We start from the raw sequence: 27,911 nt of genomic DNA on the forward strand, positions 1-27,911 counted from the left end.
AGGACTGGGATGTACATTAATCTTCTTGGTTCTTACGGTAAAGTCACGTAGAAGAGAAATTATTTAATAAAATGATAAAAAAATGCACTGAAGGATTATTATGTGTTATTTTTATTATTTTATTATTTCCCTTCTACGTGACTTTACCGAAATAACCAAGAAGATGAATCCCTGCAGTCACGAAAGCTTTAAATCGAAATGTACATGAATGTATTGTTAAATCCTTCATAATTGTCTGTGTTTATTGGTGTGTATTTACAACATGAGTGTGGGCATCCACATATTAAGCAAGCATCAGCATGCAAGATCACAGACAGTAGCATAAGTAGCATCAGTGACACCAACTATCAAAATTAATACATAAAACAGTTTTTGTTTTGTAACATAACTTTTACCTATTTTTTTGTGTTTGTCCCTTGTGGTGGGACTTTGTAGGATGAACGTTGAGATTTATTAGGGCACGGGGTGACCGATACGGTCTGAATTGGTATGTAATAAGGTAGGGGCACTGATAAGGGGTTGACAGGTGTGAGTTAGCTTTGAATGTGCATTATGCAAAAAGCATTTTTTTAAAGCCTTAAGATCTGGATGCATTGTGATCCTCTTGTAACAACAGTGAATGCGTTACTTAGTACAGCACGCCGGCGGTGTGTTGGGAGAGTAAACCCACGAACATTGACAATTCGAGTACGACGTTTCGCCAGTAATTACAACCAGCATCATCAAGCGACAGCCAGATTTGGAGAGCAGGTAACTTGGGCACGCCCGCCGTGCGGTCGCTCAATTAATCATTCCGACGATGTCGAATACCCGGATCCAAAAGTGCAGGTAACATAGTATACAATATAAATCAATTAAGCGTATGAATACTTAATATTTGTACGCTTAATTTACACACCGTCGACCACGTTAATTGCATATCGGATTTGCGCACCACGTGATTGGTCGAGACGGGTCCGCTGGGCGATATCGGAAGCAACGCGAACGAACGAGCAATTATTTATCGAGGAGCTATGGAGGAGGGCAATTTTACCGAAACGTCGCATAACACATTGTCCTGCGGAGGGAGCTGGTAGGAACGTTGGGTTGCTCGGTCAATGGCCAGGGTCAACGGCGGCGTGGTGTATTCCGCAAATATGCCCGACTGTGAGGGCGGGCACAAGCCGGCGTGAGTAGGTTAAACGTTGAGTTTTATAAGGGCACCACGGGGTGACCAGCCCCTCCTCACACAGCCCCACCCTTCCCACCCCCACCCAGCCCCACCCAGCCCCTCCCCATCCAGCCCCTCCCCACCCTCCCCTCCACACCAGGCCCCTCCCCACCCTCCCACCCAGCCGCTCCCCACCCTCCCCTCTCCACCCAGCCCCACCCCTCCCATTTTTGGTTGCACGACGGACGGACGGACACAATAATCCCCTGTGGGCTGGTGTAACCAGGAGGTTCCTACCAGTATTATATACTACTAGCCTTTTGCTCGTCCAAGGACGGGTGTATTGCAGTAAATCTGAAACTTGCAAACGAATAGCAGACCGCGACGTGGTATTAATTGCATGCATTCGTGTGCAATTTGTAAGGGCGCGGTGACACAGACATTTTATTTAAAGGATATAATCCCTTGTTCATCATTCCATATCTCGAACGCGCTACGGAGATCGCGTGATGTGAGGGTTCTGCCTTTGTAGTGAGGGTTGTGAGTTGACGCCGAGGAGGGGGGAGGAGGCGCCTCGCCCCCCCCCCATGTGGAGTGACGTCACCCGCTAATTATTATGAATGACCGGGGGGGTCCATTTGGAGGCTGTCACCTGTTCATGATTATTAATGAGGGGGGCTGTTCGATGTGGAGTGACGTCACATGCTCATGATTATTAATGAGGGGGGTGTTGCCAATGTGGAGGACGTCACCTGGTCATTATTATTAATGAGGGGTGTTCGTCGACGTGGAGTGACGTCACGAGCGTTGTACACAGACATTATTGGCTCATTATAGTAGGTAATAATAAGGGGGGGGTGTCCATTTTGAGGACGTCACCTGCTCATGATTATTAATGAGGGGGGCTGTTGGATGTCCAGTGACGTCACCCTTTCATGATTATTAATGAGGGGTGGGGGAGTGACCATTTGGAGGACGTCACTTGCTCATGAATATTAATGAGGGGGGCTGGTCGATGTGGAGTGACGTCACGAGCGTTAAGGACATTCCTAGGTGATTATAGGAGGTATATTTATCCGCCCCCCCCCCCCCAAAAAAACTCCTTTTAAGACATCCACAGCGCTATTGAGGAAACGCCCTTGGAGCTCGAAAAATATCTGACCCCTCCCCCCTAGGGGGGGGGAGGGGTCAGATATTTGTGACGATGTGTGACGGGGGGGGGGTGAGAAATGTGACGTCACATAAAAATGCACAACTTTAAATAAATATGGAATTACATTTTTATTTAAAGCCTACGTGTTAAATTTAGGGATTCGTATTCTTGGTTCTTTCGGTAAAGTCACGTAGAAGGGAATTAATAAAATAATATTTTAGATTTTTTTTGTTGTATTTTTATTATTGTATTATTTCCTTTCTACGTGACTTTACCGAACGAACCAAGAATATAAATATAGAATTGTTATAACAACACTAATTGTTATAACACTCCTACAACATTAGTGCAGCGCCACTTTAAATACGCACTACAATGATAATAGTTTAAAGCGATTTGAAGCATGTTTTATTTTCAAAATGGAAATGTTTTTTTTTGGGGGGGGGGCAGAGCTTTGTGACGTCATATTTGAGGGGGGGGTCTGACTTTTGTGACGCCATGCGACGAGGGGGGGTCAAAAGCGTCCAAAATCGCGTGACGTCATTTATAGACGGCCCCTTACCCGCTGTGTGAATTCTAAACACGCTCCGCCGCTACGCCGCCGGTGGACGGCGGAGAGCGGCGGCGGCGGCGTTGTAAATGATACCATTAATAGGTCAACGCAGCAGGCCTGGGCTTCGCAAGAGGCGCTAACGGAGCGATATCGCGCGAGTTTATTTTGGTTTTTCGCGGACACCCTCACGCCACTTGCCAGTGGAGGCGAACTCCTCCAACCCACCAGAGGTGGTGGTGGTGGGGGAGGAGGAGGGGGGAATAGCTTCGGGGCAGAAATAGGACAAACCCCGCAAACATCGCCAACAACTTGAACCCAACGGCGCTCGACTCGCCCGACCGAACCGGGGACCGATCGACTTTGTGGACCCAGTCAGTCAGTACGTCGGCCGGGTTATGTTCACGCGGCTTTTGACTTCATGCCTTCCCACGACGCTTTGTCACCTATACATACTCCCCACCACAGCAGCTTCAGCTACGATCCTGAGCAGGGAGTGGGGGGGGTGTTAGGCCGACAGTCTGGGACAAGTTTCGTGGATGGGCCTGCATCGTGCGTGGCAGCAGCATCATCATCGTCTTGTGTTCACGCGTACGGTGCAAGCGTCGCTGTGTTTGCTGTACTTCTATGCTCCCACGGGCTATGTTGTCCCCCCCCCCCTCATGCCTGCAGCGGCGTGGTGAATTATGGCCGAGTTATTTAAAACGCACGTGGGCCAGCAACGACGTGGAGGCCCTCACTCATCCAGCAGTGGAGTGGACCTGTTGGCAGGCTGTAACGTGGGAGGGCGTTATGGCACGCTGTGGTATACGATCAAAACGTTTGATGTTATTGGTTCTTTCGGTAAAGTCACGTAAAAGGGAAATAATAAAATAATATTGGCTTTTCTTTATATTATTTTATTATTTCCCTTCTACGTGACTTTACCGAAAGAACCAAGAATATGAATCCCTGCAGTCACGAAAGCTTTAAATCAAAACGTTTGGTGTTATTGAAAATGCATTGAGTTAAGCTTATTCACGTGTGAGGTAATTTAGCATTGATATAAAGCAAATTATATTTTTCTGCGTTGCTATTATGACTCAATAATTTCAGCTTGTACATAATTACCACACCGTTGTGATTTAAATCGATGTTGTCGACGAGCAGTAATTTATATTTATGGACATGAAGCTCAATATGTGCAGTTCCCTAAAGTGCAATGCACGCCCTTCATTTAACCAGATGAAATAGCCATTGAGATTTATAATTAATAATCTTTATTCCACCAAGTGAGACCCAATTAACATTGTTCCTGATGGCATTTCCATTGCTTCTTTTTGTTAAAAAAATGTTTTTACCATTCAGCAGTAGATAGACCATGTCTGATGATTTAGAGTCTCTGTGAGGCTTTCTCTGATGAATAATCGCCGTATATGGTTTCTTGTTGTGCAGCAGAAGTCAGCTTGAGGGCGAGCGGCACCAATGGATGTCTCGGCGCTGAGCAACCAGGAGCTGAGGGAGAAGCTCCTGGATTTGGGAGAGAGCCCAGGACCCATCACATGTGGTGCGCACACCAAGCCAGGGCTCACAGAGCTCACAGCCAGCCCTCACCTACTCCTCACCTCCAGTCCTCACCAACTCCTCACTCTCTCTCCTCACCAACTCTTCACTCTCTCTCCTTCATCTTCCAGCCCTCACCAACTCCTCACCTCCAGTCCTCACCAACTCCTCAATCTCCTCACCTCCAGTCCTCACCTACTACTCTCTCTCCTCATCAACTCCTCACTCTCTCTCCTCACCTCCAGTCCTCACCTACCCCTCACTCTCTCAACTACAGCCCTCACCTACTCCTCACCTCCAGTCCTCACCTACTCCTCACTCTCTCTCCTCACCTCCAGTCCTCACCTCCCCCTCACTCACTCTCCTCACCTCCAGTCCTCACCTCCCCCTCACTATCTCTCCTCACCTCCAGTCCTCACCTACTCCTCACTCTCTCTCCTCACCTCCAGTCCTCACCCACTCCTCACTCTCTCTCCTCACCTCCAGTCCTCACCCACTCCTCACTCTCCCTCCTCACCTCCAGTCCTCACCCACCCCTCACTCTCTCTCCTCACCTCCAGTCCTCACCCACTCCTCACTCTCTCTCTCCCTCCTCACCTCCAGTCCTCACCCACCCCTCACTCTCTCTCCTCACCTCCAGTCCTCACCCACTCCTCACTCTCTCTCTCTCTCTCTCCCTCCTCACCTCCAGTCCTCACCCACCCCTCACTCTCTCTCCTCACCTCCAGTCCTCACCCACTCCTCACTCTCTCTCTCCCTCCTCACCTCCAGTCCTCACCAACTCCTCACTCTCTCTCTTCACCTCCAGTCCTCACCCACTCCTCACTCTCTCTCTCCCTCCTCACCTCCAGTCCTCACCCACTCCTCACTCTCTCTCTCTCTCCCTCCTCACCTCCAGTCCTCACCCACTCCTCACTCTCTCTCTCCCTCCTCACCTCCAGTCCTCACCAACTCCTCACTCTCTCTCCTCACCTCCAGTCCTCACCAACTCCTCACTCTCTCTCCTCACCTCCAGTCCTCACCCACCCCTCACTCTCTCCTCACCTCCAGTCCTCACCCATTCCTCACTCTCTCTCCTCACCTCCATTCCTCACCCACTCCTCACTCTCTCTCCTCACCTCCAGTCCTCACCAACTCCTCACTCTCTCTCCTCACCTCCAGCCCTCACCAACTCCTCACTCTCTCTCCTCACCTCCAGTCCTCACCCACCCCTCACTCTCTCCTCACCTCCAGTCCTCACCCATTCCTCACTCTCTCTCCTCACCTCCATTCCTCACCCACTCCTCACTCTCTCTCCTCACCTCCAGTCCTCACCAACTCCTCACTCTCTCTCCTCACCTCCAGCCCTCACCAACTCCTCACTCTCTCTCCTCACCTCCAGTCCTCACCAACTCCTCACTCTCCTCACCTCCAGTCCTCACCAACTCCTCACTCTCTCTCCTCACCTCCAGCCCTCACCAACTCCTCACTCTCCCTCCTCACCTCCAGTCCTCACCTACTCCTCACTCTCTCTCCTCACCTCCAGTCCTCACCAACTCCTCACTCTCTCTCCTCACCTCCAGTCCTCACCTACTTCTCACTCCCTCCTCACCTCCAGTCCTCACCTACTCCTCACTCTCTCTCCTCACCTCCAGTCCTCACCAACTCCTCACTCTCTCTCCCCACCTCCAGTCCTCACCTCCCCCTCACTCTCTCTCCTCACCTCCAGTCCTCACCTACTCACCTCCAGTCCTCACCTACTCCCCGCCCTCTCCTCCGTGCACCCCCCGCCATGTTATAGGCAGACGTCGCCTTACCTCCCTTCAACGCACAGTATCACCTTTCCTTCATAACCAGGAGATGAAATGAACCCATTGAGACTCGTGAAACATTGGATCTACACAGGCAGTTGGGCTAAGTGCTGTTTCGCAAGCACCTCTGAAGGCCAGTATGGTACACAAAACTAAACTAATATTTTACCAGGTAAGGCCCACTGTGCAATATAGCTCTATTTCAGAAGCGACCTGGCCACAAATGATAGCTCAACGAAGTGGCTTGTCACGTGGAAATTTATAGCAGCCAAACACTCTAAAACGCACGATGGGTGGAGTGCCCAGCACCATGCTCGACCACATTTGTCCCCCATTGCTGTTTACACACAGCACCAGTTTCTCATTTAAGACTGAGTCGATTTAGGGGAGGCCCCAAAGTTATTCAGATATTCGTCAATGATGTTGTCCATGAGCAGGAATCGAACCGAGGTCGCTGGGTTTGGAGCGCAGTGCGCTAATCACTGCACCACCGCTCCCTAGGCACGACGCGCACCGTGTATGAGCGGAAGCTGCTGCGTCTACTCGGGCAGGAGAATGAGGAGCAGCAGGATCAGCGCTACCCCAAGACCCACGATACCGATGACTCCGACCCCGAGGAGGAGGGTGAGCATCTCAACACCGCCAAGCGCCATCACCTCAATCGCTCACAGAAAATTACGACGACGCTTGTCTGACGAGCTTGCGTGCATGGGCGGCAAAGCTGATGAACAACATCGGCCAGCCAATAACATGCGGGACAACCTGAAAATACATCGCAGAGCCAATGTCCAAGATAAAATAAATAAGCAGGCAACATATCTCCTTCATATCTGTCCCTCCACACGCCCTTGTGAGGCTGTATAATTCCAACAACACTGGTTTATGGACTGGCTTCGACAAACAGTGTCTCATCAGCAAGTAAGGCTCGGGGAGGGTCGAGGGATTCAGAGTGGGGGTGGCCACACCGATGTCACGTGATGTGCGGGGAGGCTCGAGCTGTTTTTGATATAAAGATAACCATTATGAATAAAATTACTAGAGGTGGAATTTGTTTGTCCACGTGATAAACTACGCCGTGATCTTCACACCCATCGCCTGCGCAGAATCGGCAGTGCCGTGGCACCAGGAGCCGCTACGATCGCGAGCCCGGCCCCAGAGCGCCGTGCAGCGGAAGGCAGCACCGGTGCACGCCGTGGAGGAGGGAGGCCGTGGCGGCAGTGCAGTGCTGTCCTGCCTGGCAGTGATACTGGCGCTCGTGCTGGTGACCGGAGTGGCAGTCTTGGCGCTGATGTTCCTGGGCGGGGAGGAGGTTGAACCTCACCTGCTGGAGGAGCACGGCGCTCACGCCGATCACGGCGCGCACGGCGAGGCCGTGTGATCAGCGGTTTGCAAGTTTACCGAAGATAAAAAAATATTCCCGCAGCCAAGATGCTCGGAGCGATGGATAAATATCGCTTGTGGGCCATTTCTAAATGACGAGCGGTTTGGTTATTTTTTGACTGTCAGAAATATTATCCAGTCCCTGATTAGTTGATTAGCAGTAGTTGTAATCGTTAAGATAAGCTACACTTGATACATTTCTCCCAAATGACTTAATTTGCCCACTACTGGCAGACTAAAGCTCGCTTGGAGGCCAATGCTTTGTACACCTTGCATCGCATAGGGACAGCTGGCACTAGGGGTCCCCCTGGTTAAGACACTAGTAGGACGTTGGAACGGTTGATAAGAGATGTAAGGCACTTGGGGACTTGCCAAGGCATTTAAGCAAGAGCTCGGTACATGCAAATGCTTACCATTATATTTTTATTGGAGACTAGATTTGCAAAGGTTTGTTATGATTTTCAGTTGTGTCGATTCATGAATCGTGTTTTTCCCCCTCTCCGGTAAACATCGCAGCCTCTCGTAGCTGCAGGAGTCACTTGAAACACTCCTCCCCGAAGGAACAGTTTTCCTCGGTTATCAACCAAACCTGTAACAATTCACTCCCTCCCCCCATCATAATTGAATGAATTGTAATGGTTTGTGATCAGTATTGGATTACTGTAAATGAGCAATAAAACATTGTATTAAAAAGAACAAGCTATATATAAAATAAGTTCCATTCTGGCAATGTGTTATGTTTAAACGGATTCATGTGAGGTGACTTCGATATACCACACCACTGAGATCCAGGTTCGAATCTGGGTTTCAGCCACCCGTGATTAGACCGGGTTCTCAAATTGTGCGAGTTGGTGGACTCGCCCCCGGTCACCCAACGACTCGCAGAGAGACCCTTAGACCCGCAGAGAATGAGTTTTGCTGAAACTAAGTCCTCGTGTGCAATGAGTCGATTGTCACGACCCGGTCACCGATGAGTGCACACAAAAAATCTCACGGCATTAAATGTAGTCGTCTTAAATTGGCTACATTCCACATTTGAAAATAAAGATAATCTATGGGTTTGTTTTGTGTGCGACGGGCGTTTCCATGCAGCAGGGCGTATGGGAAAGTGCAGCACACAGAGCACTCGTAAGAGGTCACTCCAAAGAGCTCTCAGAAGCAGTTCTCTGATATCTCCTTCCACGGGCTATTCTCGAGCACACTGGGGGGTAGGCAATGCTCTGCAAGATTCCCCAATGGATTCCATCTTATGGGACAAAATTGAAATGGAGGTACTTATGTAAATTTCACTGTTTAATGGAAAATAGCCAAATAAGTTTGGTAATCGTTACATCCCCAAAGGTTTGGCCATGATTAACTTTATTTATCAAAGACACCAAAGCTGTTTTTACAGGGTTTGATAGTTCCGATGTCGTCGGATTTGTAAAATATACTAAACCTGCAAGTAAATCTTTCAAAGGTCACCAATTTCATATTTCTTGTTTGTTATTAAATATTGCCGTCTGCTTTTGCAACATTCACTGTTTAGCAGGTTTCAGCACTGGCTGTGGCGATCAACGCGTTAAGTAACTTGGGTGGATCGCAATACCACTGAGGTCCTGGGTTCAAATCCGTGCTCCATCCAAATGCTTTGACACAAATATGCTACTATGTCAGAAGTGTATGCTATCAGCCAAGTGATCAATGAGTGCACAATAATTTTTAATACACATGACCACATATCCTCCCTAACCAATTAACCACCCACACCCCGTGCTTGTGCATGGAGGTGTAACTCATCATTTACAGATGTTCACATATTTGACCTCTTCACATATGCATCTTTCGCTTAGCCCCCATTGCATCGGGTGTTTAACATTGTGCCGTTTGGTTTTGGGAATTAACTAGACTCGCTCTTAAGCGCTAAAGTATTGTTACATTCTTTTTAAAATGTAGTCTTTGTAAGGAAGTCGTATTACAATACACGTTTGCAGTTAAAATTGTACTTAATTGGATGTTACGGTCGACTTTGTACCATTTGATACTGTTCTTAATAAAGATGACACCAAGAACCCGTATTGTGGCAGTGGGGATACACTCCGCTTATGCTGACGCGGTTATCTGGCTTGACCACCTCAGTGTGAAATTGTAGTTGTTGGTCTGCATCTCCATCATCATCCATACGGTGTGGTTGTGATTCCGATGTTGCTTGCGATGGGTGTTTTGATCGTGAAGGAGCTGCTTTTGTGTTGGAGGAAATGCTCAAAGATCCGCACAGACAGGTTCACAAACACAACTTGCAACACGTTCCTTCGGAGTGGACAGGTAGGAACTTGGTTGGACAGCACATTCGTGCACGACAGACAATCCCTGGTGGGCAGTGTGGAACCTGTTGTTCCTACCTGTATAAAAGATAACTTGACTTGAGGTTGCCAGGCAGCCAGCCAGGCAGCCAGCCGCCTTAACTATCGGCCCCTCCCCCTTGCTTAGGCCCTTACCCCCCCCCTCCCTTAGGCCCCTCCTCTGATCCCCCCCCCCCTCAGGCCGGCAGTAGGTCTCCACCAATCAAAGAGCTGTTTGTATTATATATATTTATGCACGACAGACAAAACATCCCTGGTGGGCAGTGTGGAACATTGTTCCTTCCTGTATAACAGGGGTCTGCAACCTTTAAGACATAAAGAGCCACTTGGACCCGTTTCCGAAGGAAAAAATAAACTGGGAGCCGCAAAACCATTGCAACATTTAAAACAAATATAACACTGCATATATTGTTTCTTACCTTATTGCTATATACAGGATCGTGCAGTCAGCTGTCAAGCTGAATAAAAAAAGGACTTTTTCACTTAACAATGTAAAATATATTTTTGCAAATTAATAGCTAAATTACCTGGTTAATGGGATTTTTGCTCCTGAACCTCAGTGCAGTGTCTGCACATCAGGGCTGTAAGACGTCACCTTCATTTTCACACAGGCTTGCAAGCTGTCATCTGTGAGGCGTGATCGATGTTTGTTTTTAATATAGTTCATGTTGGAGAAGACCTGCTCACATACATATGTGGAGCCGAAGATCGACAGGACTCCAAATGCATACTTTTTCATGTTTATATAAGTGTTGGGGATGGCATTCCATGTTTCGAATACAAGTTTGTCCTGTTTGGGAAGGTTTTCAATATCACTCCATTTATGATTCTGAGCCAGAATGGCCTTCTGACGGGCAACATCCTCAAGAGTAGCGGTCAAGCATTTGAATTTGGACACCCATATATCTTTGTCGGCTATATCGGCCAGTTCCATCTCAAGATCAGGTTGACTTACACCTGCAAATGCAGTCATATTCAATAGGGATGGATCGATCGCCAGGGGAGTGACAGGGAAGGATAATGTCGTTTTTTCCTCTCTGAACTCACAGAATCGTTTCCCAAACGAACTTTGCATTGTGGTGATTGCAGACTTGAAATATTCCAAATTTATCGTATCATGACTTTGTTTGAACTCTCTCAAAGAGGGAAAGTGAGACAGTGTACCTCTCTGTAAATCTTTGACAAACACTGTCAACTTGTGCTCGAATGCCAAAACCTCCTCCAGCATGTGCAGGGCTGTGCCTCCTTTCCCCTGAAGGGTTGTATTTAGCGTGTTTAGATGTGCTGTCATGTCTACCATAAAATGTAATTTTTCCAGCCACTCTGGCTGTTCCAGCTCAGCAAAGGTGAGCTCTTTGCTGCCCAGGAAGGTTTTTACTTCTTCCAAACATGTGACAAAGCAACGGCAACGTTATTGCCTGTCACCGGGCGGGCAGTGTGGAGCGGAGCGGCGACCTGTCAGCAGCGGCAACGCCACAGCAGGTGTCACAGTGCGCCTCCTCCCCTCGCTAGCATCCGCCCCGGAGCCGCGGTCAAGGTTCAAAAGAGCCGCATGCGGCTCCGGAGCCGCAGGTTGCCGACCCCTGCTGTATAATCTGGCCACCTCCAAAGCCTTAGGGTTAGATGGCAAATCTTAGCTCTGTCACTTGCCCAGCTAGGGGATAAACCAGCTTAGGACTGTTACTAAGACCAGCCCACGTGCCCAGATTTAGACCCAAATATCAGAATAACCCCGCCACTTTCCCCGTTTAATGATAAACCAGCTTACTGCTGTGACCAACCCGAGCCCCGATTCCAGCATTGACCCGAACATGATAACTAGGTGATCCACCAACCCTTACCTCTAAAGCCACATGTGCCAACGCCACTCCTCCCATGCCCTGAAAAAATGTAAACGATGCACGCATGAACGAGACAATCCGCACCGTCGCCTCGCGCGTACCGCCCGAACATAGACGAGTAGCCGCTAATTTCTTTTGTTTTGATTTTTTATTGTTTTCCTATTTTATCTTTTTTTTGTGTTTTTCGTTTAATCCTTGAACGGCATCTGGTTTTTACTGTACAGGACATGATGTGGGTGGGGGGGGGCAGCAGGAGTAGGCAGGGACGGGGGGGGGGGCTTCTTGGACCTACGGTGAATTCGACCGAAGACCTCGAACGACCAAATGTGCGGCTATTTAATGGCCGAAATTTTTTACGTGCCACCCAGCCACCCCCCCCCTCCCCCCCCACCACTCTTTCCCAACGTCGCCAAACTCCACCACGGGGCGCAGCCACTCGCTGGCATTCCCGTCTGCACTTCAGGGTGTGTGCGAGGCAGGCAGGCAAATTAAACTAAAACTCGAATTAAATTTTGCCGATGACCCCAATTCTTTTTTGTGAAATGGTAACTTCCCCACGAACCCACGGCCGCAAAGCCCCTTTCCCTCCACTCGCTCGCTTGGTGACAGCACAAATTTCACCATAGCCACGGGAAATGTTTTATTCTTGGCGTATTTGCGAACAAGTCGCCGGGCATGGCACGAGGAGGGGATGAGGGCGAGCGATGAACCCCCCCCCCCCCCCCCAGCTCTACCCCGCCCCCGGGTTTTTGGAACACAAGCAGTATTGATGGGCAGGAAGGTCGCTGGGTCACTGGACCAGGCCGGCTCAAAGCTTCCTATTCACTGCTGCCCCCTCCACGTGCCTCCCCCTTCTCTCCCCGTGGCGGTATTCCCCACCCTCCGATGTTTTTGGGTTGTGCCGTGCGCCGTTTTGAACAATTCGGTTCCTGAAGAACGCTCCCGGCACGTGGAACGAAACGTCGGACGTCGTGGCCGAACAACACGCGGTACAAACTGGGAACTCATCGTAGCCTTACGCAGCACAACTGTGAAAACCGACATTTCTTCTCTCCACATGCACGCCTGTTCTTCACCAGCCCCAATGGCCTGCCACCCGGCCCCAACGTCCAAACACCCAGACTTCCCGCTTCTCTTTCCGCTACACAAAAACAGGATGCGATGGCCCTCTGGGCCCAACTCGGAAAACGAAACGTCGATCACGCACGCACGCACGCACGCGTCGACCGCTCGTACAAGCGCCACCTCCGCCGCCGACACGCGCTACATCAGCCGGTCTAAATGTTTAAAAACAAACAAAATATGACTCGTCACATTAATAACCCCGCCGACGCCGCTTGCTGCCGACGATTGCAAAAATATGCCCAATGATAAACCGCAAAAAAACGCGCTCGTGACCTTCCCCGTTTGGTCAGCGCCATTGTTAGCAAACACGGCTTTTGTTCCGGTGGAGCTGGCGCCAGAAACAGAGGGAGTCTAACTAGGGTGGTGTGAGGTGTGAGGACAGCGGTGAAGATGCCGAGAGATTTGGGGGGTCACTCGACTCAAGCCAACGATTTTGAAAAAGATGTCTTACGGACCTTAATTTCTCAATGATTATTTGCCGGGTCGCTGGTCAGACTGAAGTAGGTGGCACGTGACTCGACCAGGAGTAGCCGTAGCGAGAGGCATACTGGATGTGGTGGGCGAGGCGAGTACATATTTTCCCGATCACCGACCCAGACAGACCCTGGCCGAAAATGAAGCCCCCATCTTAGCCTTCCGTGCTATCGGTGGCACAGTGGCTTCAAAGGACACTGCCCTCCAAACACCACAAAACTGGTTCAACCCCTGGCCAAGATGCACGTCAGTTCTAGGGAACCTGTGGGAATGCACGGCCCCCCTCCAGACCAAGGTCGACTCAGCCTTAAATGAATACAGGGTGTGATGGAGTGCAGTCGTGAACATATCAGCACTGGGGACGAAGAGGTGGCCGGCCGTGGTTCTGGCCACACCGTGATGTTCGTGCATCGTGCTGACTTTAATAGGTGCTCGCCAACCACATTTCCCCCTATGGTCTGTATAGATGAATAGGCGATCCACCGTATTGTTTGTGTGGGTGGGCGTAAGTGGTTCAGGCGTAGCTTTGTGCGGTTGTGAGTCACTACAGAGGTTTTACAATAAATCGTTGGGAATGCGTGCGTGTTTCTGTATTGAGAAGTGGTTGTCTGCAGCTGTATATTATTGTTGTGTAGTTATGCGGAGTGTGCTGGTGTGTGCATGGCTGTGTGTGGTTCCAAGTGATTGCGAGTGGTTGTGTATAGTTGTTTGTCGTCATGTATGGCTGTATGCATGTAATTGTGTGTTGTTTAGTACGGCCCTGTAGTTGTGTGCAGGCGTAATGGTTTCAAAGTGGCTTTCTGTAGCTACATGAGAAGCTGCGTGTAGCCGTGTATGGTTGTGTATGCTATGCGCGGCCATGTGCGATTGCGCATGATTGCGTTCGGTATGTGTATGGCTACGTGTAGATGTATGTGTAATTGCACGCAGTTGTGTATGCTTGTGTGTAGCTATTACGTCATTGTGTGCGGTTGGACCAGACGGTCAGAGTTAGACATCAGTGGAGAATACGGGAGGACGTGTGGGCCAGGTGGACCTCAAGGAACCGGGAAGGGCTAGAGACGGAGGAAAAAAACTAGACAAATAAATTTTAATAAAACGCAAACAAAAAAAATAAATGGATGATAACAAGGACACGTTATCGTGCAGTCTCACGGAACTACTCACGGAAGCTCCTCGGCAGGCTCACGAGGGCCGGCGAGAAGTTACAGACGGACGAGCGATCGGCGCGATGCCGCGCCAAGGTTCGCCCCGCAAACGAAGATTTTTAGCGCAAACTTAAGAAAACACCGATGCGCTGCGAATACTCCTCTCTCGTGTTTAGCAGTCGCCGTCGTTTGTTTTTGTAATATATTCTGCTGTTGCTGCTGTTAAGATTTCCTCGACGTGCTTATTTAATATTTTTTTCTTTCCTGTTAAACCGCAATCTGCTTCTTCAAGTGTGGTGACGCTGGCGAAGACGATGTTTTGGTGACTTAGATATTGTTCATGGCGTATAGTCTAGTCCATGCCCTGGCTGTGGAGTGCACACGCACATGGATGCACAGATGGGCACACGCACAGATGACACGCACAGCCAAACAGACACGCACACACACGTACACAATTAATTCACAGCATGCTCGAGTCAACTTGCCCACAGTTCTGCAGGGTATTTGCCTGTTCATCCACCCACCCACACATACTCATTCACTCACCTACCCAATTCACCCACCCAACCACTCACTCGTTTACGCACTCATCCACCATCACATACTTTACCCACTTACCCCACTCCTCTCACTCACACACCTACCACCCACTCATTCACTGACACAGTACCCTCTCTCATGTCCATTCCTCTTTAGTGAGAAGCCAGCCACCCACTCACCAGACCACTCACTCACTAACCAGACCACCCAACCACGCACCCACCTCACCAGAACTCATAAAACTACCCACCCACCCAACCACCCAACCCCCCACCCCCTCTCACCCGTTTCGATGGCCTGCGCCTCGTTCACCTTCCACTGCTCTGCGACGTCATTAGCGAGGGGATCGTCCGGATTGGGTGCGCTCAGCAGTGCTTGGATCGACAGCAGCACCGTGCGGATCTGCAGCGCCGGTGACCACTTGTCTACAGGGGAGGAGTGGGGGGGGGTGGAGAGCGAGGTTGGACGGATATAATGACGATGACGAATAAGAGTGATTTTTTTATGGTGGGTTACTTCCTCCGCAGCTGCTACGACCCCCGAACAACCCACACCAAAAAGAAAACGCTCACTCGTAACCTAAAGCAGTAGCAGCAACGTAACGAGTCGTCGATTCACACGAAACGCAAGGCTCTCCATGACCGAGCTGTTGAATGGTGCAGTGAAGATTGCCTTTCAATAACGACAACTGTACAAAAATGGTTGCTTTGAGAGGTTGAACGAGACCGAAGAAAATGAGACAGACTGTACACGGACAAGACAGCGCAAAAGACTGGACACAGTTATCCTCGCAGCGCAAGTGAGAGAAACAAGACGCAGAGACTGCACTAACAAGTCAAACCGAGGATCCCAGGTTGGACCGCGCGTGATGTTCCGCTCCCAGCACTGCATTTAGTTCCTGAAGAAGCGATGTCGGACATCGTGCCACACAACACGTGGCAACCCCAAAAACACAGCAGAGAGAGAGATGTACAGCAGCACAACCACAAAAACCTTCCACGCAATTATACAATATATTCCTTCCCTCCGCACACATGCTCGTTCCAGACCGGCCCCTGAAACCCCCCCCCCCCCCACCCCCCACGTTCTTACAACAAACACAACCTCGCTCAACGCCATAAAAGAACAACTTCGATCGTGCTGTTTGTGATGCTGGCCGTCGCCGCCGCCGCTTAACGTATTGGGCCTTCTGGGCCTGTGCTCATCAGCCCTGTTTGAGAACAAACCAAACAAACGAAAAATACCATGCAACAGCGAGGGGCAGGCGATAGCAGGCAGGCACGCTAACCTTTTAAGATGTCCAGACAGATGCGCCCCAGCTTATCCACGTTGGGGTGGTAGATCTTCGTCATGAAGCGAACTTTGGGCGGCGCCATCGGGTACTCCTCCGGCAGGAAGAGCTCCAGCTTGAACGTTCCGCCCTCGAAGGGTGAATCGGCGGGGCCCGCGATCACCACGTGGAAATACCGAGCGTTGCTCTCGTCCGGTTCCGCCTTGATGCCCGGCACTGGCTCCGCCAGCAACCGCTGCGTCTCCTGCCGGGGCGGGGAGATCGGGGTGCGTGACACAAAGACAAAGATCCACAGGTTATAGGCTTCAGAGATTAGTGCTGGTCACGAGCACCTGTGAAGGCCAGCTGGCACGGCACGTGAGGGGGTGGGTGGCCAACACCACGCCCGGCCCCCTTGGTCTCCCCAGTGGCGATGTTTACACACCACACCCAGGTACTCATTTGAGGCTGAGTCGACCAAGGGGAGGCCCAGGACCGGTTCAGATAATCGTCACCGGTATTGGCGATGAGCGGGAATCGAACTCGGGTCGCTGGGTTAGTAGCACAGTGTGCTAACCACTACACTACTGCACAACACATGCACACACACACGGGCACACACACCCGCATGCACACAGGTTATATCCGTCATAACAAAATATAACGGTAAAATTTGGATTGTTACGTCACGTGTGGTGGGGTAAACTGTGGTTACTCCTATCTCTTCCAAGACGCCTGGCTAGCATGTCAGAGTAGGTCGACATTACAGAACCCTCGAGTGGACGCCCCTTCAGCAGCAGTGGTGTGAGTGAGCAATTTCAAGGGCTGCGCCTGTACCTTTCCTAATAATTAACACCGTCCAGCCCTGACAAGGCCGCTCCCACCGCAGCCATGTGCGTGACCGGGCGACCTATCACAAGCAATGACCGAGCGCCCCCCCCACCAGATTGGTGGAGGCAGCGGCAGCAGCCTGGCAAAGGTGGTCATGATCTCACCCCAACTGGCAAGACAGCCGGCACAGGGACTCCCGCTAAACCCTAAACCGCGATGGGGGAGCGCGTAAAAATTCACGTCGCCGGGAAACGCGCTGTGCAAGGAGGTCAAGGTCATGAAGTTGTCGTGGGGTGACCCTCTTGATATTATTTCTGCTGCAACTCCCCAACGTGTCCTGCCCTCTGCCAGATCCTACAGCTGTTGCAAAGGTGACTGATGCTTGCCGAGGTCGAATCTTACAGTCTTAACATCGCTACCGCCTGCTTTCAGGAGCGCACCTCGTTACAATATTGACACGGCCTTGAGCAGCGTTCTTACAATCTCATCACATCCACCGTCTGGCTGGAGGTGTTCCCGGCATCATGGCCTAATCACTAAAAAAAAGTAGCTAAATCAACACACAATACGACTGGTGGCATTGGCCAAACATCCCAATGCTGAAAACTTGACCTACAAATCACTCAATTTGGATTACCCACAGCAGGAACATCGCCGCCTACCACAAAAACTCGGCAGGACCTTCCTGAAAAAGAGTCTTGAGAATCGGTGAGGCTTTCCTGGGCAAACGAGCGATCTATTTATAATAAATAAATACATCACCACCCCCAATCCGCCTTCTTGTTATGCAGGTGACCCGTTCTTAAAATATTATCCCTCCGTCATCCGACATTAGGTTCTCCCCTTGCCACGCAACTTTGTCCTCTGGAGTTCTTAAGCCACATCGCCACATGGCTTTTAAATTTTCCAATGTTATGAAGCTGATAAAGGCTGTTATATCTTATCTACAAGATAGGAGCTGGAAGTTTAAGTTGATTTCATTTAACCGGGTGAGAACTCAAGAGACCAAGATAGAGTATCACTTACAAGTGACCCAAGACAATAAGGTGGGGGGGGGGGCACGATTGTTGCTATTCCAATTCAATAATTTGTCGTGAAATTTTTCGAATTTGGAAAATTTGAATGCCGACCCTGGCCCATATCGGCCGACTCTTGTGAATTATGTCAGGCAAATCTTAAGGCATGAACTATAAAGTACTAAAACTAAACTAAACACTATTTTTATTATACCAGGTGAGGCCCACTGAACTATATAGCTCTTTTTCAGAAGCGACCTGGCCACAAATAATAGCTCAATGAAGTGGCTTATCACGTGGGAATTGATAGCAGCCAAATACTCTTAAAATGCAAGTTTCTAAATGTGGAGGGAAAAAACCACAGGACCTGGAGAAAAAATCCACACGACCACGGGGCGAGAGACATGCAAACTCCAAATATACAGCAGGCGTTAGGGTCGGGATCGAACACACAATCGCCTGCATACCAGGCGAGGGAGTTAACATCTTGCCACCACAGCGCCCCTCACACCGCTGCGGCGCCCCCAAGGTAGGGGGGGGGGGGCTACAGTGAACTCAGTGCTCCTGGGTTCTGGGAAGGGAAGATTGGGCCTCACTGCCTCACTCGCGTAGGGACTACGAGCAGCGGGAACAAAGAGTCTTGCGCTTAGCTGCAAATGCATGGGCAATGCGACGCGACATATTAATGGTGAACCAATGAATTTGTGATGCTGCGCTGGCAGAGGTGCACAAGCACAAACAGCTAATATCTCAAAACACATTCATCATCCATCCTGTCGATAAAATGAGCACCACTCTAGATTGGGAAGTTAAACGACGGGTGTCCACCTTTGGGCGGACGAGCTCTCGTCATAGGAATGTGGAAATTCCATCACTTGCTCCGCGGGGCTGTGAACAGGAACTGAAACCCAAATTCCTAAATGTTCAATTGAGCAGTAACTCCCACTCCGAATAAAGGCTCTGGCAGAGGGAGTTGTGAAACTCCCAAAACCTGCTCAGCTGGATACCGCAAACGCTTTCCAAACACGCGTCTGCCCTGACAAGACACCAATGGGTATTAGTCAGGGCAAAAAAATGCGTTTGCGTATTTGCAAAGAGTCCTTTTGCTCTGGGCTGTGTCGCCATAGCTTTGGACGATGCTTGAAATCACTTTGGCCTTTTTTCCAATAAGGCAACTCCATGAAAAGCAACACAACTCAAATTGAAAATATGAGAAGAGGGTTTTATCCTATCTGGCAATAAAACAGGTGTTTAGATTTTAAACACCAAATAGAAACCTTTTGCGAGGAATCATATCTGCATTAACCACACGTACTTGGTGAAAATGCAAACATGCTCAGATAATATATGCATTGTCTTTTAAACTGATTGGTCTACACCAGAGACAGTCTTCTTTCGGACCTCGTCTCACCACCAGTGTCAGACCAGAGAACAGCACAAAGACAATCTTGATTCTCTGAGTTGCATTGCCTTGTGGGATGCCTTTGCATTAACGGGTTGGGGTCTCACTAACATGGCCACTTCTGCTCCCTTAGCCTCGATGTATCGTTGATTCTTACTGTGTTATGGGCTGTTTGTCTCACTGGCATGGCCACTGTTGCGGTGGTTCTCTTGCGGTGACGCTCTTGCCTCGTGAAGGCCACTCTCCGATCTTACATTAACATGCTCATCTCTCACATTAACATAGCCACTTCCGTGCCCTCGTCGAGGAGGCCGCTCTCCTATCTTACACTAACATGCTAATTTCTCACATTAACATCACTAGCTCCGCCCACTTCTTTATGACCCTTGGGCTACACCCATTTCAAACCTTTTAAAACAGTCTGCCTCAGCAGCAGACCATGCTTTCCCACCTGATGACGGACGCTTGTCTTGCGCCCGAAACGCCGTTATTTATTTTATTTTATACCTACGTGACTTTACCGAAAGAACCAAAGAGTAAGCACAAAGATAGACAGCACAAATACAAGGTACTATCAGATCATTCATAGCTCGTTGATACTGGCAAAAAGGTCCCATTTTGTAGAACTCATATTGGCCGATCTTGGCAGGGGGTGATCGTGCCCCCTCGTTACCGACAGATGGACGGGCGGAGTTGACGGCATTAGCGCTTCGAGCCGCGGGTGTTCTTCCAGTTCCTTTGCCTTGTGGGCCATTCGGGCCCTGACCGTTTCCCTTCACCGATATCTGCTTACAGTGGACTCTCCTCCAACCCTTTATGGCCATCACTGCACATTTCAACGGGAGACAGTGGAGTGTTCGATGCTTGACGTGCGGGTCAGGTCGTCAATGTCCCCTTCCCCTGGTAGTTTCGAAGTATCGTAGATAACGATTCAGCGCACACCGATTCTCTATAGTCACTCGCTCACAAGGGGTCAGTTGCCTCCTTTTCACTCTTTTATTGCTACCACCACGGTTACTGTTCCCGTGAACTGCACTTATTGTTTCCTCCATCCACGTTGAGGACTCTGTCTGCCAGACTGACTGTGCTGTCTCATCAACACTGTGTTTGACCACAACACCACAGGTGACAGCAATACACTCACCCACAGACTCTCAACCAGTCACTTACCCACCTACCTAATCACTCACCCACTGACTATGCCACTCACTCAGCCACTCACCACACTACAGGTCGCAGCACTTCTCATTCTGCTTCTCTCCTCGCACTGCTCCCTCTGGAATTCCATAATCTCGCTCAGTAAAAAAAACGTGGTAACTCATCATTTAGAACTTCAATAGTGCGGTTTGTTGCTAGCCGCTTGGTGATTTGGGCCTTTGCTCAGAAAACCTTGAAAAATAAGCCTTCTCCTTTACTTGCACTCACATGGTACGATTGATTGTTATGAGAATTACTCATCAACTTACAGATAAACAAAAAACAATAATTGGCGCATTAAACGCTTGCGCACTGCGTTTCAATGAATTTGGTGATGTCAAATCTCACAGCATAAACATGACCGCTGCTTTTGCCATTTAGAATTAAACTAAAAACCTACTTGTTTCCTATGCTACGTTAGATAAACTGGAGATTGTTTTTACTGTACAGCGCTCTGAAGCCCTTTGTAGGGTCTACTGCGCCTTATAAAAATTGTTAAAAATAATAATTCAGCTGGATCATTCCGATAGGGTCGAACCCAAAAATTTGTAAGGCATCTTAAGTCACTGTCCGTGTCTGTTCCTCCCAGGACTTCCTTGTTTATGCGACGTATCTTTTACAAAACATTTTAAGAACTCTTCCGGAAGTTCTTATGTTGTCTCCTTCATTGCAAGTCCAGTGTAGCGGGAAAACGTTCTAAAGGTGGAGTCCTCTTTTAAAAAAAAGAAACCCTGGCCACTTGATTTTATTTTCATTATCGTGTTTCCACAGCGTGCTAAGTTTGGATCGCACGTGCGATATAGAGCCGATGACGCGAGTAATCACGCGATTTCAGCAAAACTTACATTCAAGTAATGTGTGCGTGTATAGATGGACTATACAAGGTAAGGTTTAAAGATTGAAGGTTTGATACTGAAATTACATTTCCAATTATTGAATTAACCGTTTGGGCAAGCCACTGTTGGATGTCTCTCCATGCATTGACCATACTTCACCACGCTGGTCAGAAAAGCGAGCTGGAGAAGGGTGAGCCCTGGAGGGTTGCGGGGCAGGGGGGTCCAGCACCAGCCAGTTCAGATTCACTACGCACCGATGTTAGCCCTGTCCAGGAAACCGAGATCACTGTCAGTGGTAATAGGGGTTTTCCCCTTTTTTCTGGCAACAAAACTGACACCTTTTGCAAGGAATCATGTTTACATTAACCACAATACTTGCAGTCAAATTCAAACAAAAAACAATACTCTGATAATGTATGCATTGTCCTTGAAACTGATTGGTCCACACCAGAGACAGCTTTCTTTAGAGCCTAGTCTCATATGGTGTTCGACCAGGTGACGCCAAAAGGCGCACAGTTCAAAGACAACGCAACTACCAGAGTAATGAGAGCTCGGGGTGAACAGCTACATCACGAGACCTCCTTTGCCAGTACCAAAATATACTAATAGGGCTTTTCCCCTTTTTTCTGGCAACAAAACTGACAGTTTCAAGGACAATGCATAAATTATCAGAGTATTGTTTTTTGTTTGCATTTGACTGCAAGTATTGTGGTTAGTGTAAACATGATTCCTTGCAAAAGGTGTCAGTTTTGTTGCCAGAAAAAAAAGGGGAAAAACCCGATTAGTATATTTTGGTACTGGCAAAGGAGGTCTCATGATGTAACTGTCAGTGGGTTGTGGTAAAGTGCGTCAAATGGCTTGCCAAATCGTCAATGGATCAATCGCCCACGGCGACGTCTCTATGGCAACCAAGCGACGCAATCCCATCAACGGCACGCCACGATGCGTCTCTCGGCGTGTACGCTAGCACCAAGGAAGGGCTTGTGTCAGGGATACAGTCTGGGATAGAGTTGAGGTCGGTGACAGGGTTAGAATCATTCACAGTCCTAACTGGCTTAGACTGAAGCTTGGTTAGCGTCAGGGTTGGGACCAGGGCTTATTGTCAGTTCTAGATTTGAAGTTTTCGTGACTGCAAGGATTCATACTCTTAGTTTTTTCGGTAAAGTCACGTAGGTAAAAAATGAAATTAAAATTAATTTTAAAAAATGAAATTAAAATAAATAAATGAAATTAAAATTAATAAAAAAAAAATTTATTTCATTTTTTACCTACGTGACTTTACCGAAAAAACTAAGAGTACTTATTGTCAGTGTTAGTATCAGGCTTCGAGTTGGAATTAGCGTCAAGGCTAGCATCAGGGTGAGTCATGATTATGGTTTGTCCAAGTCGGGTTATCCCAAAGTTGGGTTAATGACAGGGCAAAGTGCCGCTGCCGGTAACCCATGGCCTTGAAGGAAAGGCTTGGTGGCTTACACACACAGTAGTATATGCACTGGCACTACCAGGTGCCAGCACGCCATGGTAGCACATGGTGGTACAGCAAATGGGATCTATCCGTCAACGGCATTGCGTGTTACCCCTTCATATACGTGGTTGGTTTTCTCCGGGTTTTGCGGTTTCTCCCCTTCATGATACGATGCCAAACACCCCTATATATGGAGTTGGCCAAACATCCCAATATAGCAGCAACAGGACCCTGCTGAAAGAGTGTTCCCAATGAGCGAGGCTTTTCTGTGCAAGGGGACTTCACGCTCAAAAAGTCGTGGGTAGCAGCAGCAGCAGCGGCGAGGCCCTCCCTACTTTTACGCTTTCAACCACACAGGCGGGCATGCTCCTCACGATCATCAACTTGCTCGGACCAGAATGTTGAAATACGGTCGCTTAACAACCCCCCACATGGCATGCGGGAAGGCCCGCATACAAAAATGAATGCGGAAAACGGGGCTGTGCAGGTTACTACAAAGTAGTACTGCACTGCAGTCGGCTTTCATTCATCACACGACCAGGAGTGTGAGTCGGAATACACCTTACGAGGCCAGGGCTCGGCAAACCAAAATAACAAAAGCAGATATTTTTTATTCAGAATTCGGTAAAAGAAAAAGTTTTTTTTATCGATATATCAAGAGCCGCCATGTAATGTGAACGCGAGACGGTGCTTAGTAAATAGCATTACGACGCAGTTCTTAAAGCTCCGCAAGTTGCAGGCTCCTGTACTCAACAATAGACTCAAGTATCGATGATTTTAAATTACGTACGGTGAATGCAGGGTTTCGAGCGGCTGCAGGGGTCACGTGAATTTATTGCAGGAAACGCAAAAAATTAACCCGTAAAAACAAAGTTTTTCACTATAAATCCTTTATATGCGTGGCATCGGTTTTATTTTATTATTCATTTCTGTTTTCTTGCGTAAGAGTTTCATTTTTATCACATTGGTATTTAAAATTAAATATGAAAAAAATTTTCTTCCTAAAAAGTGGAAAAAAATTTTCACGAAAATAAATTGTCACGCACAACGAGTCTGTGTGCAAAATGTCAGCTCGATTGGATCACGGGAAGTGGGTTAAAAAACGACCGAAAGATTTGCACGGTCGTAAGCGCGCAAGCAAGCGAACTTAATATAAAGGATTTAATAAGTAACAACATAATTACGTGTCCACTGTCAATCCACTGCTGGATTAAGGCCTCCCCACACCATCTCAGCCACGGGAGATGTTTGACCATACTTCACCACGTTGGTCAGTGCGGGTAGATGAATGCGGTGGGGGATAGACCCAAGCAACTGGTTTAGACGTCACTCACCATTGAGATGAGTCGTGTGACCAAAAACGAACTCGGGTTTATGGGTTCGTAGTGGCAGTGCGCTTACCGCTGCACCGACACCACCCCCGTGTCTCTCACCGAGTTAAACACCCAACATCGATCCTGACACACGAATCGATATTGGTCATCGAATAACCCAACCCATCATTGCATCTCCAGAAAACACAGCGCAGATGGAAGACGTTAAAATATGGATAGTAATTGTCCAAATGTAAAAAAAAAATCAAACCCAATTCGTTGCCATGAAATGCTAAAAATAGTGTGTGTACATTTGGTGACAGAGAGTTTGTGCTTCTCACGCGTCGAGGCAAATCTGTTTCAACCCAAGAGTCACCGCGACTCTTGGCGTGGCGAGGACAGACTGCGGCACGGATACCGTGCAGGAGCCTGACGACTTTCGAAAGGTGCGCAGTGAATGACACGAAACACGCACACGCGAAGCAAACGCCTTACTAATACAAAAGGGGAAATTGACACGCAACATTAAACACATGCCTTACTAACGTTGACTCGAGGCGTGGACATGCGATCTATATGTATTGGAACCTGAGCAAACTAAGGGGACGGTGGGGGGGGGAGAGACAAAGATCAGAGGTGGGACAAAGTCATTGTTATGCAAGTCCAAGTCGAGTCGCAAGTCATCAAATTCATGACTCGAGTCTGACTCGAGTCCAAGTCACATGACTCGAGTCCACATCTCATAGGTGGGACAAAGTCATTGTTATGCAAGTCCAAGTCGAGTCGCAAGTCATCAAATTCATGACTCGAGTCTGACTCGAGTCCAAGTCACATGACTCGAGTCCACACCTCTGACAAAGATCCCCCGTATAGCCTTAACAGACTTTTGGGGCAAGTGCTGTTAGCGACTAGCACCTATTAAGGACGGCACGGCACTCGAGGGCGTGGGTAGCCCAGCACTACCGCATCGATCTCCGCAGTGGCGATGTTTGCACACCCTCACACGCCAGGTACTACTCATCTGAAGGCGAATCGACCTCGGGTGGGAACAGGCAATTCGATCGGTCCAGATCATTAACTCATCGCTGGCGTTGGCCGTGAGCGGCAATCGAACTTGGTTCGCCGGGTTCGGAGCGCGTCATCCAGCAGCTCATTGACACAAGGCCTGCTGCTACGAGTGCACTTGGTCATTGCAAGGCCCGCGAAGGCCGCTGATGGCCCCCGGTGGCCTTTACAGCGGCCCCAGACGTACGACCACCCCCCCCCACGACAACACACAAGTGACCCCCCCCCACCATCATCGTGCTGTCACCCCCCCCCCCCCCACGACAACACACACGTGACCCCCCCACCACCACCACCCCCATCATCATCGTGCTACTGTCACACCCCCCCCACAACACACAAGTGACCCCCCCCCACCACCATCAACATCGTGCTGCTGTCACCCCCCCCCCCCACCACAACAACACACAAGTAAACCCCACCACCACCACCACCCCCATCATCATCGTGCTGCTGTCAAACACCACCCTGCCCCCCCCCCAATGGTTTAAAATGTTGTGGCGGCACTCACAACTGATGATGTCTTATCGGTTGCCCCCCCCCCACCAACCTCTGGCGTAGATGAATCTTGCAGACGAAGCTCGGCCACTGAGCTTTGCTACACGAGCATCGGGGTGGGGGGGGGGCCCTCTCTTTAACACGTGGACCCGGTATTGTAGAGGGGTGCAGAGGAAGGAAAATTGGTCTCACGTCTCCTTCTTCTGAACCTCGTCAGAAGTCAACCACGAGTGTGGGTGGAGGGGTAGATGAGGTGGCGAGGAGAGAGGGGATGATGGAGAGGCTGTGAGGAAGGGTCGAGACGTGGAATGACGAGGATGGGTTGATGGTAACGAGGTGCAGAGGACTAAGGAGACGATGAGAAGATGGTGCTAACGATGACTTTCTCATGATGACAAGGATGAGTTATGATAACTACGATGACCATTAAACATAGCTAAGCCTGCAGTCGTGATGATGCTGTGGTGATGATGATGAAGTATATAACGATACGTCTATGGCGACGAAGTAGACTGAAGAGGCCTGCGATTATAACCGTGACAATGATTCATAATCAACGTGTTTGGGTTGAGATCGCGTTATTTATAAATGTGTCGTAACCTTTCGATTTAAAGCTTTCGTGACTGCAGGGATTCATCTTCTTGGTTCTTTCGGTAAAGTCACGTAGAAGGGAAGTAATAAAATAATAAAAACAAAACATAACAAAATAATATAATTCTCACCCTTCTACGTGACTTTACCGAAAGAACCAAGAAGATGTGTCGTAACCCTCCACCACCCGACACGGCCAAATCAGCAAAAATGTGTCACGTTGACAAAAGACAAAATAGTTCACTGCTTTAGCCCACCGGTGCAGTGTTTAAGCGTGAAACCACAACATTTATGACTGACGGTGATGTCGACAATGACGGTGCTGATGATGATACCTCTGAAGATGCCGATTCCGACGCCTCGGATCACGAACACTGCCCAAGATTTTGAAGACCGATGCCCGATCACCACTTTGATACCTCTTAACGTAACGATTCCGAACCCCGTAATTATGCATTTTACGAGGACTATAACGACCAAGACGATGACAAAGATGATGATGATGGTGGTGAAGACTTTGAAGCAAGAGGCAACATGAGGAGGCGCAAGGCCGAGGTGGACTGGAAGCTTCTGCCATCATCACGGCCACCACCAACCACGACAACCACCACCACCATCATCATCGTCGTCTCTCGCAGCAAAGCAGCAGCAGCAGCCGAGGCCCACCTTGATGATGCGCCGAGGCAGGCCGGTCATCTTGGCGAGGAGGCGGAGGAGGAGAAGAGGAGGAGCGAGAGGAGGAGGAGGCGAGGGCGCAGCTACAATATGGCGGCGCCTCGTTTCCGCGGCATCATCGACGCGCCGTCAACCTGAACACGCCCCCAGCCCCCACCCCCATCCCCCCCACTAACCCCCCCAACCCCGCCCCCACACCCCACCCCCCGCCCACCCCACCTCCACTCCCACCCGACACCTTTACGGCAGCGGCCGGTGTCGTGAAAACGCCGGCTTCGCGAAACGTCCGTTCGTTGTAGCCCCTCCCCCCTATAGCCCCTCCCCCCGCCAAGCCTCCCTCACCCCCCATTCCACTCCATCAAGCCCCTCCCCCCCCGACAGCCCCTTCCCCCATCCAACCCCTCTCCCCCGCTAGCCCCCCCCCAACCCCCTCCATCTATCCCCCTCCATCCAGCCCCTCCCCCCATCCAGCCCCCCTCCCCCGACAGCCCCCCCCCATCCCCCTCCATCCAGCCCCTCCCCCCATCTAGCCCCCCTCCCCCGACAGCCCCCCCCCCATCCCCCTCCATCCAGCCCCTCCCCCCATCCAGCCCCCCTCCCCCCATCCAGCCCCCCTCCCCCAGCCCCCTCCCCCCAGCTCCCCCAACCCCCTCTCCATCGAGACCCGCTCATCCAGCCCCCTCGCCCAGTCCAGACCCCCTCCCCCAGCAACCC

At 49.7% G+C, this 27,911-nt stretch overlaps 2 protein-coding genes across 5 annotated transcripts; one reads left to right on the forward strand and one right to left on the reverse strand.

The window, feature by feature from the left end:
* Positions 1-2,900: 2,900 nt before the first annotated feature.
* LOC144732851 (lamina-associated polypeptide 2, isoforms beta/gamma-like) lies at positions 2,901-9,616 on the forward strand. Of its 4 annotated transcripts, none has more exons than XM_078614482.1 (4): positions 2,901-3,227; positions 4,288-4,399; positions 6,687-6,809; positions 7,289-9,616. In XM_078614482.1, exons 2-4 carry the CDS (start codon positions 4,318-4,320, stop codon positions 7,561-7,563), a joined length of 480 nt encoding a protein of 159 aa, XP_078470608.1. In that variant the 5' UTR covers positions 2,901-3,227; positions 4,288-4,317; the 3' UTR covers positions 7,564-9,616. The 4 variants fall into 4 exon arrangements, with proteins under 4 accessions (XP_078470608.1, XP_078470607.1, XP_078470606.1 ...); XM_078614481.1 differs by having other exon boundaries at positions 2,904-3,235; positions 4,291-4,399; XM_078614480.1 differs by having other exon boundaries at positions 2,906-3,235.
* A 4,807-nt stretch (positions 9,617-14,423) lies between these two features.
* On the reverse strand, positions 14,424-27,368 carry LOC144732866 (ubiquitin-conjugating enzyme E2 N). Its single transcript, XM_078614517.1, has 4 exons — positions 27,189-27,368; positions 16,327-16,573; positions 15,323-15,463; positions 14,424-14,863 (listed from the first exon to the last, which is right to left on the reverse strand). The coding sequence occupies exons 1-4, from the start codon at positions 27,216-27,218 to the stop codon at positions 14,823-14,825; spliced, it is 459 nt and encodes a 152-aa protein (XP_078470643.1). The 5' UTR covers positions 27,219-27,368; the 3' UTR covers positions 14,424-14,822.
* Between the last annotated feature and the right edge of the window lie 543 nt (positions 27,369-27,911).

Source organism: Lampetra planeri, chromosome 44 (assembly GCF_965212315.1).
Source record: "Lampetra planeri chromosome 44, kcLamPlan1.2.h2, whole genome shotgun sequence".
In the NCBI taxonomy this organism is placed as follows: domain Eukaryota; kingdom Metazoa; phylum Chordata; class Hyperoartia; order Petromyzontiformes; family Petromyzontidae; genus Lampetra; species Lampetra planeri.